Raw genomic sequence first — 14349 nt, forward strand, 5'->3', positions numbered from 1 at the left:
TGGAAATGGAGTGTTTCAGAATCAGGGTCTTCCAGAATTAAGGCAAGGGTAAGTCTCCTGATTTTTACCTAAATTTGAAAGAGTTCTAGGTATCTGACTCTTGTTTTTTTATAAAAAGTTTTTCTTTTTTTTTTTTTCTCTTTCTAGTCTTTTTAAAATTAAGTTAGCAAAAAAAAAAAAAAACAAACATAAAAATAAAACATGAAAGTGCCTGCCTAGAATGTAAGAGGCCATAGCAGCTGCTAGCTGGATTTCAATCTGACGCTTCTTGCCCATAAATACCTCTGTGCGAGGCCTTGGGCTGAATCTCATCCCAACCCTAGCGAGCCCTTCCTAGCTCTGCATCCATTTAAGACCAGGGTAGGTGACTGCACCCACCTCCCAGGACCCAGAGCTCAGGGAATCCCAGCTTATAAAAGAGGACCGTAGCCAGCTTGGGAAAGAGATATCTGGAAACACAAAGATAACAAGTATAGTATCCAGGTTTCAGATTTTTGAATTAAAAGATTCAACTCCCATCCAATTGTTGAGGCACAAATTAAATCATGTTAAATGATAATGTATATTTATACCTATTCCTTCACAACTACCACCATCTCCCGTCCCAAAAAAAGGATATCAACTGATACAAAATATATATCTGCTTAACATATTTAAAAGTAACAAATCTAGGAACAGGGATAGTCAAATTTTGTAAGATTTAAATAAGCCAGGTCAGGTAGGAACTTAAATTTTATACAAAACAGTGAAGCCACCATCTTATAAATCAAAAGGAAGGGAATGGATAAATTTACTCTTTTCAGGCATTTGTGTCTTTGAATCTGGTCCAGGGCACCTCTTATGTTTCTCATGCACGTTTCCAAGTACAGGCCCTTCTTTCCATCACACACCCCAAGCAGAAACTACTTTGTGCAGAAATTACCTATTAATGAATAGGCCTTTCCTCTTTCAAAACTGACTTGTAGAATCTAGTGTCATAAATGTTTGTGCATTGAGAATGTGTGTGTACGCATGGGGGGGGGTACCTCCTGGAGGCTGGATGTGAGGAACCTTTCCAAGTGTAGCACACCATGGTGTGCCTAGTTGTGTATGGGATGTCCATGATTATTTAAATCTGTCACTTGTGGATAGAGACATAAGTGAGATATCTTTTAAGAAAACAACAGAAAGTTCAGGAACTCATTCAAGTTAAATTGAAGTGATTTGTGGATGCTTTCAGAATTTGAATCTAGGTATCTGATAGTGTTTAAGGCTTAGTGGACTACTGTTCAGCTTAAAGTAGATACCTGACCATCAAGGAATAGCTTTTTAAACTTATATTGGTAGGCAGGTAGCTTCTGACCCACTCTAGGGGCCCTGTTGAGCCAGCTAGTCAAAAGGCTTCTCTACCTCGATAACAGTGACAAGGGAGGGGACACAATAGTTTGAAAACAAAGTATTGGTTTGTCTCATTGCTTTCTGGTTTTTTAATCATGATATTTATTTTGAATTGCAAATATTATTAAAGGAGGCCGGGCAACTTTTATGCCCATCAGAGTGAGGATGGATCAAATAAGGCTGAAAAGTACTGCTTTAAAAATTCACTAGGTGCCCGCCAATGCTGACTCTGTGTCTGGAAGCCTAAGGACTACCTGTGGCATCTGGGCATCCTCAGTGTCAGCCTTGAGGCACGCCTCCCCATCTCTCCCATAGAAACACTACGTTCTTTTGGGGGAATTGGATACTTTCCCATTCCTGGGAAACTGGAGAAATGGACTTTTTATTAGCCCTAAAATTAAAGACACTAGACTTCAGAATAATACTTACTACAAAATACAGCAAATGTTTGATAAATTATCAAAGCCTTGGTAAATTATCTTTTGTGTTAGGATCAAGTGAAGTCAAAACAATCATTCATAGTTGTTCCCCCAAATGACTGGATAGTTGGCAGTGCTGGGGGAAAGAGATGCTTTTAACTTACGCTGGGGTGGCTGAGAGTCAAAGGGCATCATCATTTTTGGTCTCATCCCCCGCCTTCCAGCCAGTGTAGACATGCTGTCCTCGGATTCATGTCCTGGACATCAAATATGGAGGTTAGTTACAGGCGTGTGCCCTAAGCCACTGAGCAGCCTCAGCAGTGAAACACTTCTAGTGGGGGATTTGGGACTCACAAACAACCTGTTAATGGGGATAAGACATTTCTGCAGCAAGTGAAATAAAGAGGAAAATGATCATGAGAGCATCACAGGAGTCCCTGCTGAAATGCAACGTTGCCTGCCCTGCCTCAGTTGGGGTGTCTGTGAGGGAGAATGCCCAGATCAAGAATATTTTTACGTATCAATGACAGTTGGATTCTAACTGAAGGATGAATGAAAAGCACAGACAGGGCCTAAGTTGCCTCAAATGCTCAAGTATCAAGTTGATGAAGCTTGATGAGAGGACTAAAAGATCTAGAAGTCTGTCTGTTATGGATACAAAACCCTTTCCATAACAAGCTAGCTGATCTTCACCAAATGTTGACTAAATCCCATACGACACAGACATTTCTTTAAACCTAATCTCATGTGGGAAACACCGTATTAAGGCAACCTTAGGAAAAAGAAAAAGATTTAAATGAAAATAATCTCCCGGCATTTGCGGGGAAACCTGCACTTAAAATGCACCTCTGTATGAATTCCGCCTTTGATGGATATTGCTGTCCATGGAATTGTCAACTGGTGTGATATCTTGAGAGTTGCGAGGGATTGGAGTATCAGTCATGATGGGGTTTGGATCTGGAGACTTGTCGATGGGTTTCAGCTCTAGTCTCTCATGATGGATCCAGAGGTCTGGGGGTTTGACATCTTTGGAGTTCCCTTTGTATTTGTGGGAACCATTCACAGATTTGCACGCAGCTCGTTTCCTAGGCACAAATTATAGAGGACAGTTTGTTTTCTTTAAGTAACTCTTCTGAACATATTTATCAAAAGGCTTGAATGATTAGAACTGCCTTTCTGAGAGATGCTTCAAGCGAAGGCAGAAAGGGAAAAATAAAACAACAAAAAACAAACAGAGGCAAGATGTTTACTTCTGGGAGTGGTAGCAAATGTATCTCAACTTTGTGAACACACATTAAGAGATACATACAAGGTTATATTTGAATATTGCCTTGTGACTTTTTTTGAATATCAAGAGAAGATTCAGATAGCAATTTTTTTATCAATTCATCTCTAAAGCAGAAGTTTCCTCCACAAGTTTCCAGTCAATATAGCAATGACAACATTAACTAGAAATATAAAAATGGAGTAGAGTAGTCTATGCTTCCAAAGGAGGGAGTGAACAACATTTTAGGTAACTCAAGCTAGGACTACCAACTTGGTAGAGTCATGAATGGGGATGACAGTGCCTACTTCTCTGTACCTTAGTTTCTCCATTCACTCACTTCTCTCACCCACCGTCAATAAGTATTTACTGATAAGTCAGACCTTTTGTTAGATGCTGAGCCCTCATAACACTTTTGATCAAGTGAGCAAGACAGATATTGAACTATTGTTTGAAAGTGCTCTGAGCTTCATGAAGTACCAAGTGTTAAAATAACCTTCTAGCTGGACCTAAGATGGGCTGGAAAAACCTGGAGGAAGAAGTGACATTTAAGCTAAGACTTCCGAAGAGGCAGAAAGTGCATTCCAGGTGGTGAAACCAGCTTATGTCAAGGCCTGAAGCAAAGAGCAAGAGCCTGGTAAGAAGCCCTGGGGAGAATGATAGTAAGGGACCAAATAAAGGGCAGTTAGCCATGCTGAGAATCTGAACTTTTCTGTAGGGTAATGAGAAACCATTAAATGGTTTTAAGCAGCAGAGTAAGGAGATCAATTTGGAGTTAAACATTTATACTGTGCTGTGGTATAAAGAATAGATTTGTGGAGTGGGATCAGGAGACCAGCTAGGATGACGCTACTGCAATAGTCTCAGCTGTGATTGATGGTGGCCTGGGACAGGAGGAATGGAGGAAAAGAGGCAGATTTGAAAGGTACTGAGGAGGCAGAAATGGAAGGACTTGGTGAACACAGGGATGTAGGTTGGGGGTGAAGGAGAGAGGAGTAAAGGATGATGCTACAGTTTATGGATTATGTCATTTACTAAATTTGGAGTAGAAACAAGTTTGACAGGAAAGATTATGAATTGTGTTTTGGACATGTTGAGCCTGAGGTGCCTCTGAGACATTCAGGGGGAACTATAGAAGGAACTATATGTGCAAGTTTGATATCCTCAGAAGTGGGAGCCCTTGTCTGGAGGTGGAAATACAGGAGCAGTTGGAATAGAGTTATTAAATGAAGCCACGGGAGTGCATGAGAATGCTCGGAGAAAGCACAGAGGGAAGAGAGAATAAATCTAGGATCAGACTCTGAAGAATGTCTATTTAATGGCTGGGTGGATAGGAGAAGCAGGCAAAGAAGTCTATGAAAGAGGATACTATCCTGGAAGATGAGAATGTTTCAAGAAGGAAGGTGTAGTCAACTGTGTTAAAATGTTGAGAAACAGACTAAGATAACTAAAAAATATCCTTTGTCTTTAAACAACATGGAAGTCACTGGTAACCTTAGCAACAGCAATTTGGTGAAGTGGTAGGGACTGAAGGTATGGGCAAGTGAGTGCAGATGAGTATTCAAGAAATTCAGAGGGGTAGTGAAAGAGATTTGGAAGCAGCTGGTGGTAAGGACCATGCAGTTGAGGGAGAATAATTATTTCTTTAGATGAAAGAAGTTTCGGCACATTTAAATGCTGAAAGGACAGAGCCAATAGAGTGAGAGATTGGCTATGCTGAACATAGCACCACATACAATATTTTAGAAGGACAGGAGGCAATGAGATGCAGAAGAAAAATGGAGGAACTAGCTTTAGACAGGAGGAAGACAACTATTACCAATGTAGAAAGATTTTAGATTTGATACTGGCACACCAAGGAGTTCTCATCTGATAGCTTAGACTTTCTTCATGAAGTAGAAGCCTAGGTAATCTGTTGATCTTGGGGAAAGGGGGGGAAAGGAATATGCCAAGAAACAGTGAGATTAGGCTCTCTAAATGCTCTGTCAACTTTGACTTTGGTTGATGGAACCCAATGGGAGAGGGGAGAACCCTGTGAAGACTTGTTATGGTTCTTTTTAAACAAATGGACCCAAATGAGTCGAGCTTGCAAATTCAAATATGGAGTACAGAGCCTGTGACCAACTCATTTTTCTATCTCGCAATCTGAAGAATGAGATTACACTTATTTTTTATTCACTTTGAATTTTAAGTCCCCCAAATACCAAGGAATTCTCTGTCATTTTGGGTTTTAGATTATTTTAAATAAAGATCTCAAGATTTCTAAAACTAGACATAAAATCAAGTTCATAAAGATAAATATGAACTGCCTCTCAAAGAAGCTTGCAGAACAGTTGTAGAGTAGAAAAAAATTAATCTTTGAGAAACAGTTTTCTACAATCAGAAGCAGACAGGGAGACCTGTAAGGGACAGTGATCAGGTGGCTTATAAAAGGAGTTGCCATTTTCTTGGAAACTGATGCAATGAAGGCTATGGAAAGCTATTTATCTGGACAAAAGAAAGTCACAAAGCATCACATAATCTACAGAAAATAATATCAAGCCATTACTAGAAGCAATTACAGGGTAACTTGTTCCTGTCCTGCATATTGAAAACAAACATATTTATCATTATTAAACACATGCATCCTTGCCTTAGGTAAATGAAATCAGACAATCACCAACACACACATGAATTTCTCTTTCCTCATGGAACAATACCCCATCTTATGACCTTTCAGGATACTGCAGCTGAAGTCATTTTGTTATCCACATTTTGTTGCTATTGAAGCTAGCTCAGGAATCTCCTTTTTGGGGGTTCTATCCTGCTGGCCAAATACATGAGTTGCATATGACCTATAGGGTTAAGGATTCTCACAAGTTAAGGCGTGCACACTGTTATCAAGCTTACTTAACTGAACCCTCCTGCTTTCTGCTTTGAGATCATTTAGTCCGAAACCTCAAAATCCTAGAGGAGGAGTTCAGGGCTACCTAAGCCATTGGACTCCTTTGGGAAATTAATATGGTAATTAAATGATCTTTCCTTTTTTATGGAAGCAATCTCCCTCTGCTCCAACTAGGACCTCTACACTTGATAGTACTTTGTTTCTTCCAGGTTACCTACAGATTTAACAAAGCATCTAAAAATCTAACAATATTCTTAAACTTAGATTTGGAATAAGGGGCCTATGGTCTTCCATTACAGCTGTTGTTTGTGCTGTGAAACCTGTAAGAATGTCCACACACTCTGGTGTACCTGGTTCACCAGCAATGCTGAACATTTTCCACTTTCTCCTCCAGATCTACTCTCTACTTGGCTCTATAATTCAAGAAGTTGAGCTAAATGCATTACATCTACTTGACAACTAATAGAAATAGAAATTTGGCCAACAGAAGGTGCTAGGAAGGAATTGGAAGGTAGGTGTTTTTGTCCTGCTCCCTTCCCCCTGGGCTAGATGTTGGCAGTGGTTACATTCCTTTACTTACCATCACAGCTCCTGTCGGGAAGCCCTCTCTACAGCTTCGGATCTCTGAAAACCGCGTCCTCCTCTTTCCCTTTCAGGCCTAAGGGTGCCAGCGGCTTATCACTGCTGCAAGTCCTCCTATACCCTGCCAAGTTTCTCCTTAGCCCCACCTACGTCTTTGTAAAAGGTCCCTCCTTTAAACTCTTCCACTCCTTTCAAGGGTGCCACCTCTTTCTTCATTGATACACATTTATAAGAAGGACCATTTTCTATTTCCTTTAAAAATATTTAAAACATCCCCTTCACATACTTGATGTTTTAAATCTTTTCACAACTCCAAATACAGAAGTCACACAGGAGCAAAATAAAAGATACCAGAAGTCTCTGGCCTGCCTTTGGGAGTGCCTACTTTTTCTGGTGAGAGGTGGTGCGCCTGGTACAGAAGACAGCGATGACCACGACCACCACGATGGTGATGACGCCAACAGAGACGATGATGACCAGCAGCATGTTACTGTCCAGAGGAGAAGTGGGGCTTCCATGAGGGCTGTTACTGCCTGAAGAGGGAAAAACGGTCCATTTGTTACTGTTACAGAGTTTAAAAAATGCATACCTTCAGGTTGTAGAGCTATTCTGTGGTACTTCATGTAAAGACACTTGTCACTGTGCCTTGTGTGAAGTGCCTCAAAACACGGCTGTCTCTACTAGAGTATGAATTTCTGTTGCTGGGATGCTGCCCTAGCTACAGTTCTTAGTACAGGGCTTTGGAAAAGGTAGTGCTCAATGAAAGCTTCTCAAATAAATAGTACTGAACATTTGAAAGCTTGCAAAGGTTCAGATAATGCTTGAATAAATCAAGATCTGCCTCTCTAGTATCTTATGTTATAAACAAATTCATCAGTAAAGCACTATCTGTACATCAAATAATTTTGTGAATTTCAAAACCATTAAAAATGTACATTCTTACAAAGAAAAAAAATTTCTCCAACATAAATAAAATTACTAGAAAATCAAAGTCCCTGCTTTAATAAAAATTCTCTGATTCAACTCCAGGACAAAGTAGGTCTGTACATATACCATTTGACAAATATTTACTGAGTGGTCACTATGTGCCAGTCTTTGTTTTAGGGACAAGGGATGCAAGGTGAATACTGAGGGTAGGGATGGAGGTAGGCAGACAAATAATTACTTGACAATGAATGTAATGGGAAAAAAGAGACATTATATAGGGTGGGTGGCTCTTTTAGATTGGGTGGTTAGAAAATGCTTCTCTGAGGAGCTGGCACTTGAGCTGAGCTTTGAAAGACAAGAATGATTTCATCACACAAAGACTGGGTAAAGAACCCCCAGACAGAGGGAACCGCCAGTGCAGGGTGCTGACGTAGGAAGGAGCTTGGCATGCTCAAGGCCTGGAAAGGCTGCCAGTTTTGCTGAAGCACAGATAATGTAAATTAGTGGGAAGGCAGTGAGGAGGAAAAAGACAGAGATGAAGCTAGACAGGTGAGCAGAGGCCAGATCATTTAGATTTTTTCTGTCTTATTATTTTCTCATTGTGTATAAGATGAAGTCCAGATGTTTTATTATGGCCTTTTGTAATGTGGCTCAAATCTTGATTGACTCCATTTTCTGTAACTTTTATTTCTTCTTACCTCATTATTAAAATTACACATGCTCATATTAGAAACTGTGGGAATCCTGCCCCACAAATATAACCACCATAGGTACCTGGTGTCTTTCCTTCTAGTTTCTCTCTCTCTCTCACCTTCCTAACAATCAGAGCTGTTCATTAATGGGATGAGCTGTTTTGCCAAGTAATGAGTCGTTCGTCACTGGAAGTACTTAAGAAGCATCCAGACAACCCTGGGATATTATGAAGAAATTCCTACCTGGAAGGTATGCCCTGGGGATCTGTGTTTATAAACAAGCTCCTAAGGTGATTCTCATACACTGACTGGATAATAAACTTAGGATCTCATCCAAATTTATATTCATTGTGGGAAACTCCTCTATCTCACCAGATTAGCTGATTCTATGACTTTTCAGGCCACATCTAAGCACAGGGCTAAATCTGGGGCTAGTTTAGAAGGGCTTAAGAGCTTACTGTTCTGTATGTGGTTCAATCATTTTTATCCTTAATTATTTCTGCAAAAAAGGTAAGTAGACAACAACTTAAATTGTACATACTTTCAATAGAATATTTTTAAAATTGGGAAAGACTAGGGGACTGGTGCCAATAAGATCAGCCCATACTGTTCATATTAGAATAGGGCTTTATATAAAGCTTTTATGAACAGCACTACTGAGCTACTGGGTGGGGTGCTTGGTGGGGCAGGCACCGCAATCAGAGACTGGGGAGGTGAGATGCGGGAGGCAAGCAGAGGTGACGGTAGTTCTTTCTTGCGTTCAACAGAGATGAATTCTCGATCAACTGCATTTGACCTCCATCTAAGATAAAGAGTGCGCTGCCAAAGCACGCATCAACACCCCCACCAGGGATGATGATATAGGCCATTACGTTAAGCCTCACCTGGACTAATGCAACAGCTTCCTAACCTTTCTTCCTTGACTTCATACTCTCAGCCACCTAACTCATTCTTGACTGTTATCAGAGTAAAAATAGTAGACACTCAGTAGGTGGAAATCATAGTGTTCCAGGTATCTTACATGTTATTCACAGGATAAAGCTCAAATTTCTTCTCACTAGTATTTGAACCTTTGTCAGACTAGTTCAGTTCTACCTTTTTAACCTACTCTCTATCCTGTCTCCATCCAATGTGACCCCAAGGAAAGACCATGTTATTTTATATGGCTGTGCCTATGCACATGCTATTATTGCTTCCTGGATACCTAATCCCCTCCTTTTCATTTAGCAATCTTCTATGCACTCTTGAAGACCATGGTCAGGTATCACTTCTGTGAAATTTTCCCTTTTCTCTATCAGGCAGTTTGTTCCTTATTCTTCTTACTTCCATAGCCTGTCACAAAGAAACCGAACCTTTAAAAAATGCATGCATCAATGAATGCATGAATTAAAGAAAAGACAAGAGCAACTACTCTTCTCATAGCCTTGAATGTTACACTACGGACAGCACATAAATGTAATAAATATATCCCCAAAGGACAAGCTTATTAAAAAAAGCCCTAGAACTCAGGGCATGAAAAATTTCTTAAAACATGCAACTCTGTCTTGCTCTCCTAAGAACAGGTTTGGCATTACCTCTTTTTATTTAAATAGACAGTTGCAGATTGAGAATTCACATTATCCCCAAAGTTGGAGTATGAGTTTCTAGAGGACAAGCCTTTCACTTCCATATGGTTATCTGGGACAGGAGTGGGGAGACTATAGAGTAATTTTAATATCTGCTTTGTGGACATTTTGCCATTTCCTATATCCTATATCATGCTGTTTAGGCTGCATGTGATAGCAAAAAAGGCCCTAATTTGTAGTATGGCCTGGGGCACATTAATTCTCCATTAAGTCTCTTAATGTGTAAAAGGGGAATAATGATATCTGTTCTCCATGCTTCACAGTGTTATGAGGATCACACATGACTTCATTTGTGAAAGTAATTTACAAATGGTGAAGTTCTGTAGTGCAGGAGGTATTAAAATAATCAGGCAACATCAGCTTTGGAGATAGGAGGATGGGAAGAATTTTCTAGAATTCCAAAACTAAATATACTGCAGTAAGATGATTCTAAAGCAGTTCTTTGGCTTGTTCTGGGTGGTGGCTAATCCCACTAGAGGGTTTACTTCTGAAAGATTTAAATATTTTTCTAGAGGCAGTAGACAAAAGAAAGATTAAGATTAATTTAAAATTAATCTTAAGAGTTGGCTATTTGGGGAAACAAATTGTATTTATGTATCCTGTAATGGATTTGCAGTAATTCAGCAAACATCTGCCAGAAAATGCCTAAAACTAGATCTACTAAATGCAAGGAAATAGGTAACATGTTAAATCCACCACACACAAGCAAGGAAATAGGTAACATGTTAAATCCACCACACACAAGCTACAACAGGCATTTCAAAATTTCAAGACAAACTGCTTCGTGCCCACAAGTACGTAAAAAAAAGCCATAGGCAGGGCTTTACCGCTCATTGGAGGTTTGTAGTCCGATCCTAGGTCTGGCAGCCGGCTTCCTTTCCCTGCAGACCCTGAGGCTGAAGGAGAAGAAAGCATGTCAGTAATGAGCCAACACACTGGAGGGACATTCCACTTCACAGGTCATGAGTGTTACCTACAACATTTTAGTCTCCTCTGTCCATGAAGAAATGAAGTAGCACATAAGCACATAAATAACAAGGGAAAAGGTCTATGTGCACAAAGCAAACTAAGATATAGCTTTCTACACAGTGAAGCAACTGAGAGGCTGACATCCCTCCACAGCTGTATCTAGCATGTGTCCAGACTGTCACTCTGTTGTTCAGAAGGTGGGAACACACCCGCTTCTCTAGCCCAGGAAACGTTTCCTCAAGGACTTGTGGCACAAGTAGCTTCTCGTGGAAAAGGAACAGGGGGCCAGTTAGCTTACCTTCTGCATTAAAGAACTGTACTCTTCCAAGAGACCTGCCTCTGTCGACCTGCACTAGCTGGTATCAGTATTGTTTGGATTCTTTTATCAAGCATCATCCTGCCAAATATAAAGTTACCCTAGGCAAGTGGAGGTTCAAATTGTGTTCTCTGTTCCTGCTCAGTCATCTAAACATCTGAGCAGCCGAAGATGGAAAAAAAAGTCTCCCTTTCAGTTGTTCCCAAAGGACACTGTCTCCTAATCCAGCTGTAGGGAACGTGTGAGGCTGCCAACCTCAGGCAGGGGACCACACAAGAAGCAGGCTTCAGAAAACACAAATACCAGTTTTCTAAAAATTTATATATTAGGTCTTGTCTTTTGTTCTTCACATTTATAGGAAAAGCAGCTAAAATGAAACTTAGGGTAAAGCAAATACAGGAGTCCTTACTGAAAAAGCAAAGGGATCCCTCAATCCAAGGTTTGTGTTCAGAAAGCAATAGCAGTACTTCTCTTAAAAGAGGCCTGAAAGAATTGCAAAGTAAAAGCTGTTCCTAATAGTAATACAGCACAGGCTTAATAGGCTGCCTGCGCTTAAACACTGGCTCCAGCACTTACTTTTGACCTTGGGCAAGTTATTTATTCTTTTTAGGCTTCAGTTTCCTCATTGTAAAACAGTGATAACATTAGTATCTACTTCATGAAGCTGTTGAGGATGAAATGGAAATCTAATCCTATAAAATATGTTGAATGCTGCCTGATGCATAATAAATTTTCAATAAATATTAATTATTAGTACAAGCATAATCTTTAGGGAAGAACATATTCTTTCTCTTTACAGAGGCAGAGAGCATGAAGCTTCAGAAAACACCTATAAATGAGAATTATTTCAACAAATAAAGCTTGACTAGAAATGTATTCACTAATTGTGTTTATGCAAAACATTAGAGCTAATGTCAAGTACTTCAATAAATTATCAGATAAGGGGAGGAAAAGGAAGAAATTTATAGCTCAAGGCTTGTATATGTAGTTCATTTAACAGAATAAATCTAGAAACTATAACAATGTTTTCTATTTAGTCAAAGCTATTGTTTTCAGAAGCTGAAAATCCCCCAAAGAAAATAACAGAAGTTGTTAGATATCCTAGATTTTAACACACAGTCCCTGATACCCCTTTCCATGATCCATACTTATTACTTTATCCCTTTACTTCTGTTGCCATGATTCCCTCCAAATGACACACCATATGTCGAGATTCTAGTTGTCCTTCATATGCTTTTCACTGTGACAGGGTCTAGTTGGGCTGAAATGGCTTAACACTCCTAAGACTCTTAAATATATTTAAGTGTACTCAATGGTCAAACAGGCCACATTTAAGCCAAACTATCCACAGTATCATATTATGTAAATAATTAGCAAGATGACACCATTTGCCATTTAACTCACTGGTTTATATTCCTAGATTTCCCAACATTAAAAAAAAAAATTTAAACCATGAACAAAAAATTCCAATGATGAACCCAGCATCCAAAATACCAATGGGTAAAGAATTTTAAATAACAGAGGGGTAGTGCAGCTAGGAATCACACTCTGGCTAACACGTGAAGTGAGGGGCGAACAATGAACACATTAATGTTCTGTGCATACGATATTATGGTTATTTTTCTATTCTCACCTTTAAGTTGTTTAAGTCAAAGTTTCTCCTTTGATTAGGATGCCTTCCACAAAAAAAGTATGTTTGCAGTTTCTCCAATCCACCTAAGACTCACTGAATGCAAACACATTTCCAAAGCCCCGCAACTTCCAAAGCCCTGACTCTTCCTTGCCATTGACCAACATCGAAAATCCAAAAGATAGTAATACTACTTTCTAGTAATTACTTGTAAACCATGAAAGCAACTATTAAATTTACTTTTAATGCTCTCCCTCAGAATGGCAAACAGATACCAACTTTAGCTGACCTCCCAGAAATGACAATCGCAAACTACAGCTACCACCCTACAATGGCAATTATAGCAAAAAGATTAGGCTGATAACGTTAAGATAGTATTACTGGGGCTCATGCTTCCTAAGTTTCCATTTTAAATAGTTTTTATCCTCTTTAAAAGTGATCAGATATATTTAAGGGAAGAAATGTGAAAAGAGCTCTGAATTAAGTTTATGTCAACAGATATACAGAGCACTAATTTTGTCACAGATAATCACCCAACTGCAGTGTAGTGGGGTAAATTTGTACATTCTTTGTGGGGGATGGAAAATGAATTTGACTATAACTTTTCATTTACAGGCAATAACAAAATCCTAGATATTATGAATATGAAAAATTAGTATTTTGAGAGTCTGGGTGTATACAGGTCTTATCATAGCTCAACTGCCTATCCTTGTTATAGAACTTCAGTATCTTAGCACAAAGGATAATTTGACTCACAATTAATGCCAATTTCTTACAGCTGCAGGACTCTTATTGCACTCAGTTATCAGTTTTCTACCACCAGTTTATTTAGCTCCTAAATAGATTCCCCAATTTTTCATGTACCCAAGTGCCACAAACATGGACTCAACTCCACTTTGGCTGATAAATATGTGGTCTTTTAACACATGGTACTGATTTTCAGGGAAAAAAAGAGTAACAAACAAACAAAACCAACAAAAAGCTAATTATAGCTCACAAAAGAGAGGAAAGAGAGGCCATCTACTCATTTACCTTGATCATTAGGCATTTTATCAGAGGAGTCCGCTAACAGGCCCAGCACAAGGGAAGAAAAAACAAGAGCAAGGATCACAAGCTTTGAAGATGGGAGAGGCAGAAATTTAAAAGGAAAAATATAAAACCCCCACAAGCTTCCAAACAAATTGAGCCTTGTTTTCAGTACTAACAGAAAAGAAATCCACACAGGATGCTACTTCTGTGGAAATTTAGTAGGGGTACTAAATTTTATTTGCCTAACCTCACTTGGGTCAATACTTTATTTTCATTTTCTTATCTTATAATGAGCCCCTTCAGTCACTCAAAAGTCCACAAATAAGCCTTTCTGGTTAAGAGTCTAAATGTGCTGAAAAACCAACATCTATCACAATAATGTGCTACTTCTCTGTAAGGGAACCAAAAGAATCACATCTGATCTGATTGGTAAAACTTTTAGATCAACTGCAATTCATCTGACCGTTACAGCCTGGTTAGGCCAGTATTCTAGTAGGGAGCACTGATTTGGTGGCCACTGGGTGAGGGATCATTTTGCGATAAATCATTACACTGTGGCTCACAAGCTCATCATCAGGACTTCTTACCAATAGCTTCTATAAGCTAAAGTGATATGCACAAGCATAGCCCCATTA

The 14349-nt window shown here is 39.4% G+C and overlaps 1 protein-coding gene and 1 long non-coding RNA gene across 9 annotated transcripts in view; one reads left to right on the plus strand and one right to left on the minus strand.

Annotated features, from left to right (window-relative positions):
• Positions 1-6438, plus strand: part of LOC119531802 — a 118311-nt gene extending 111873 nt beyond the window's left edge. The window contains exon 3 of the long non-coding RNA XR_005216410.1: positions 6339-6438. This is a non-coding gene — a long non-coding RNA (uncharacterized LOC119531802). The remainder of the gene's footprint in view (positions 1-6338) is intronic.
• The window catches only part of NEO1 (neogenin 1), a 276268-nt gene that overhangs the window by 9547 nt on the left and 252372 nt on the right, over positions 1-14349 (minus strand). For 5 of the 8 annotated variants that reach the window (XM_037833488.1, XM_037833484.1, XM_037833483.1 and 2 more), the window contains exons 22-26: positions 13718-13750; positions 10598-10666; positions 6912-7059; positions 2643-2881; positions 1961-2053 (exon numbers count right to left, since the gene is read on the minus strand). In XM_037833488.1, coding sequence (XP_037689416.1) covers positions 1961-2053; positions 2643-2881; positions 6912-7059; positions 10598-10666; positions 13718-13750 — 582 coding nt within the window. The remainder of the gene's footprint in view (positions 1-1960; positions 2054-2642; positions 2882-6911; positions 7060-10597; positions 10667-13717; positions 13751-14349) is intronic. The other 3 variants (XM_037833486.1, XM_037833485.1, XM_037833482.1) reach the window with 1 other exon arrangement.

The sequence above is a fragment of the Choloepus didactylus genome, chromosome 4, assembly GCF_015220235.1.
Source record: "Choloepus didactylus isolate mChoDid1 chromosome 4, mChoDid1.pri, whole genome shotgun sequence".
NCBI classification, from domain to species: domain Eukaryota; kingdom Metazoa; phylum Chordata; class Mammalia; order Pilosa; family Megalonychidae; genus Choloepus; species Choloepus didactylus.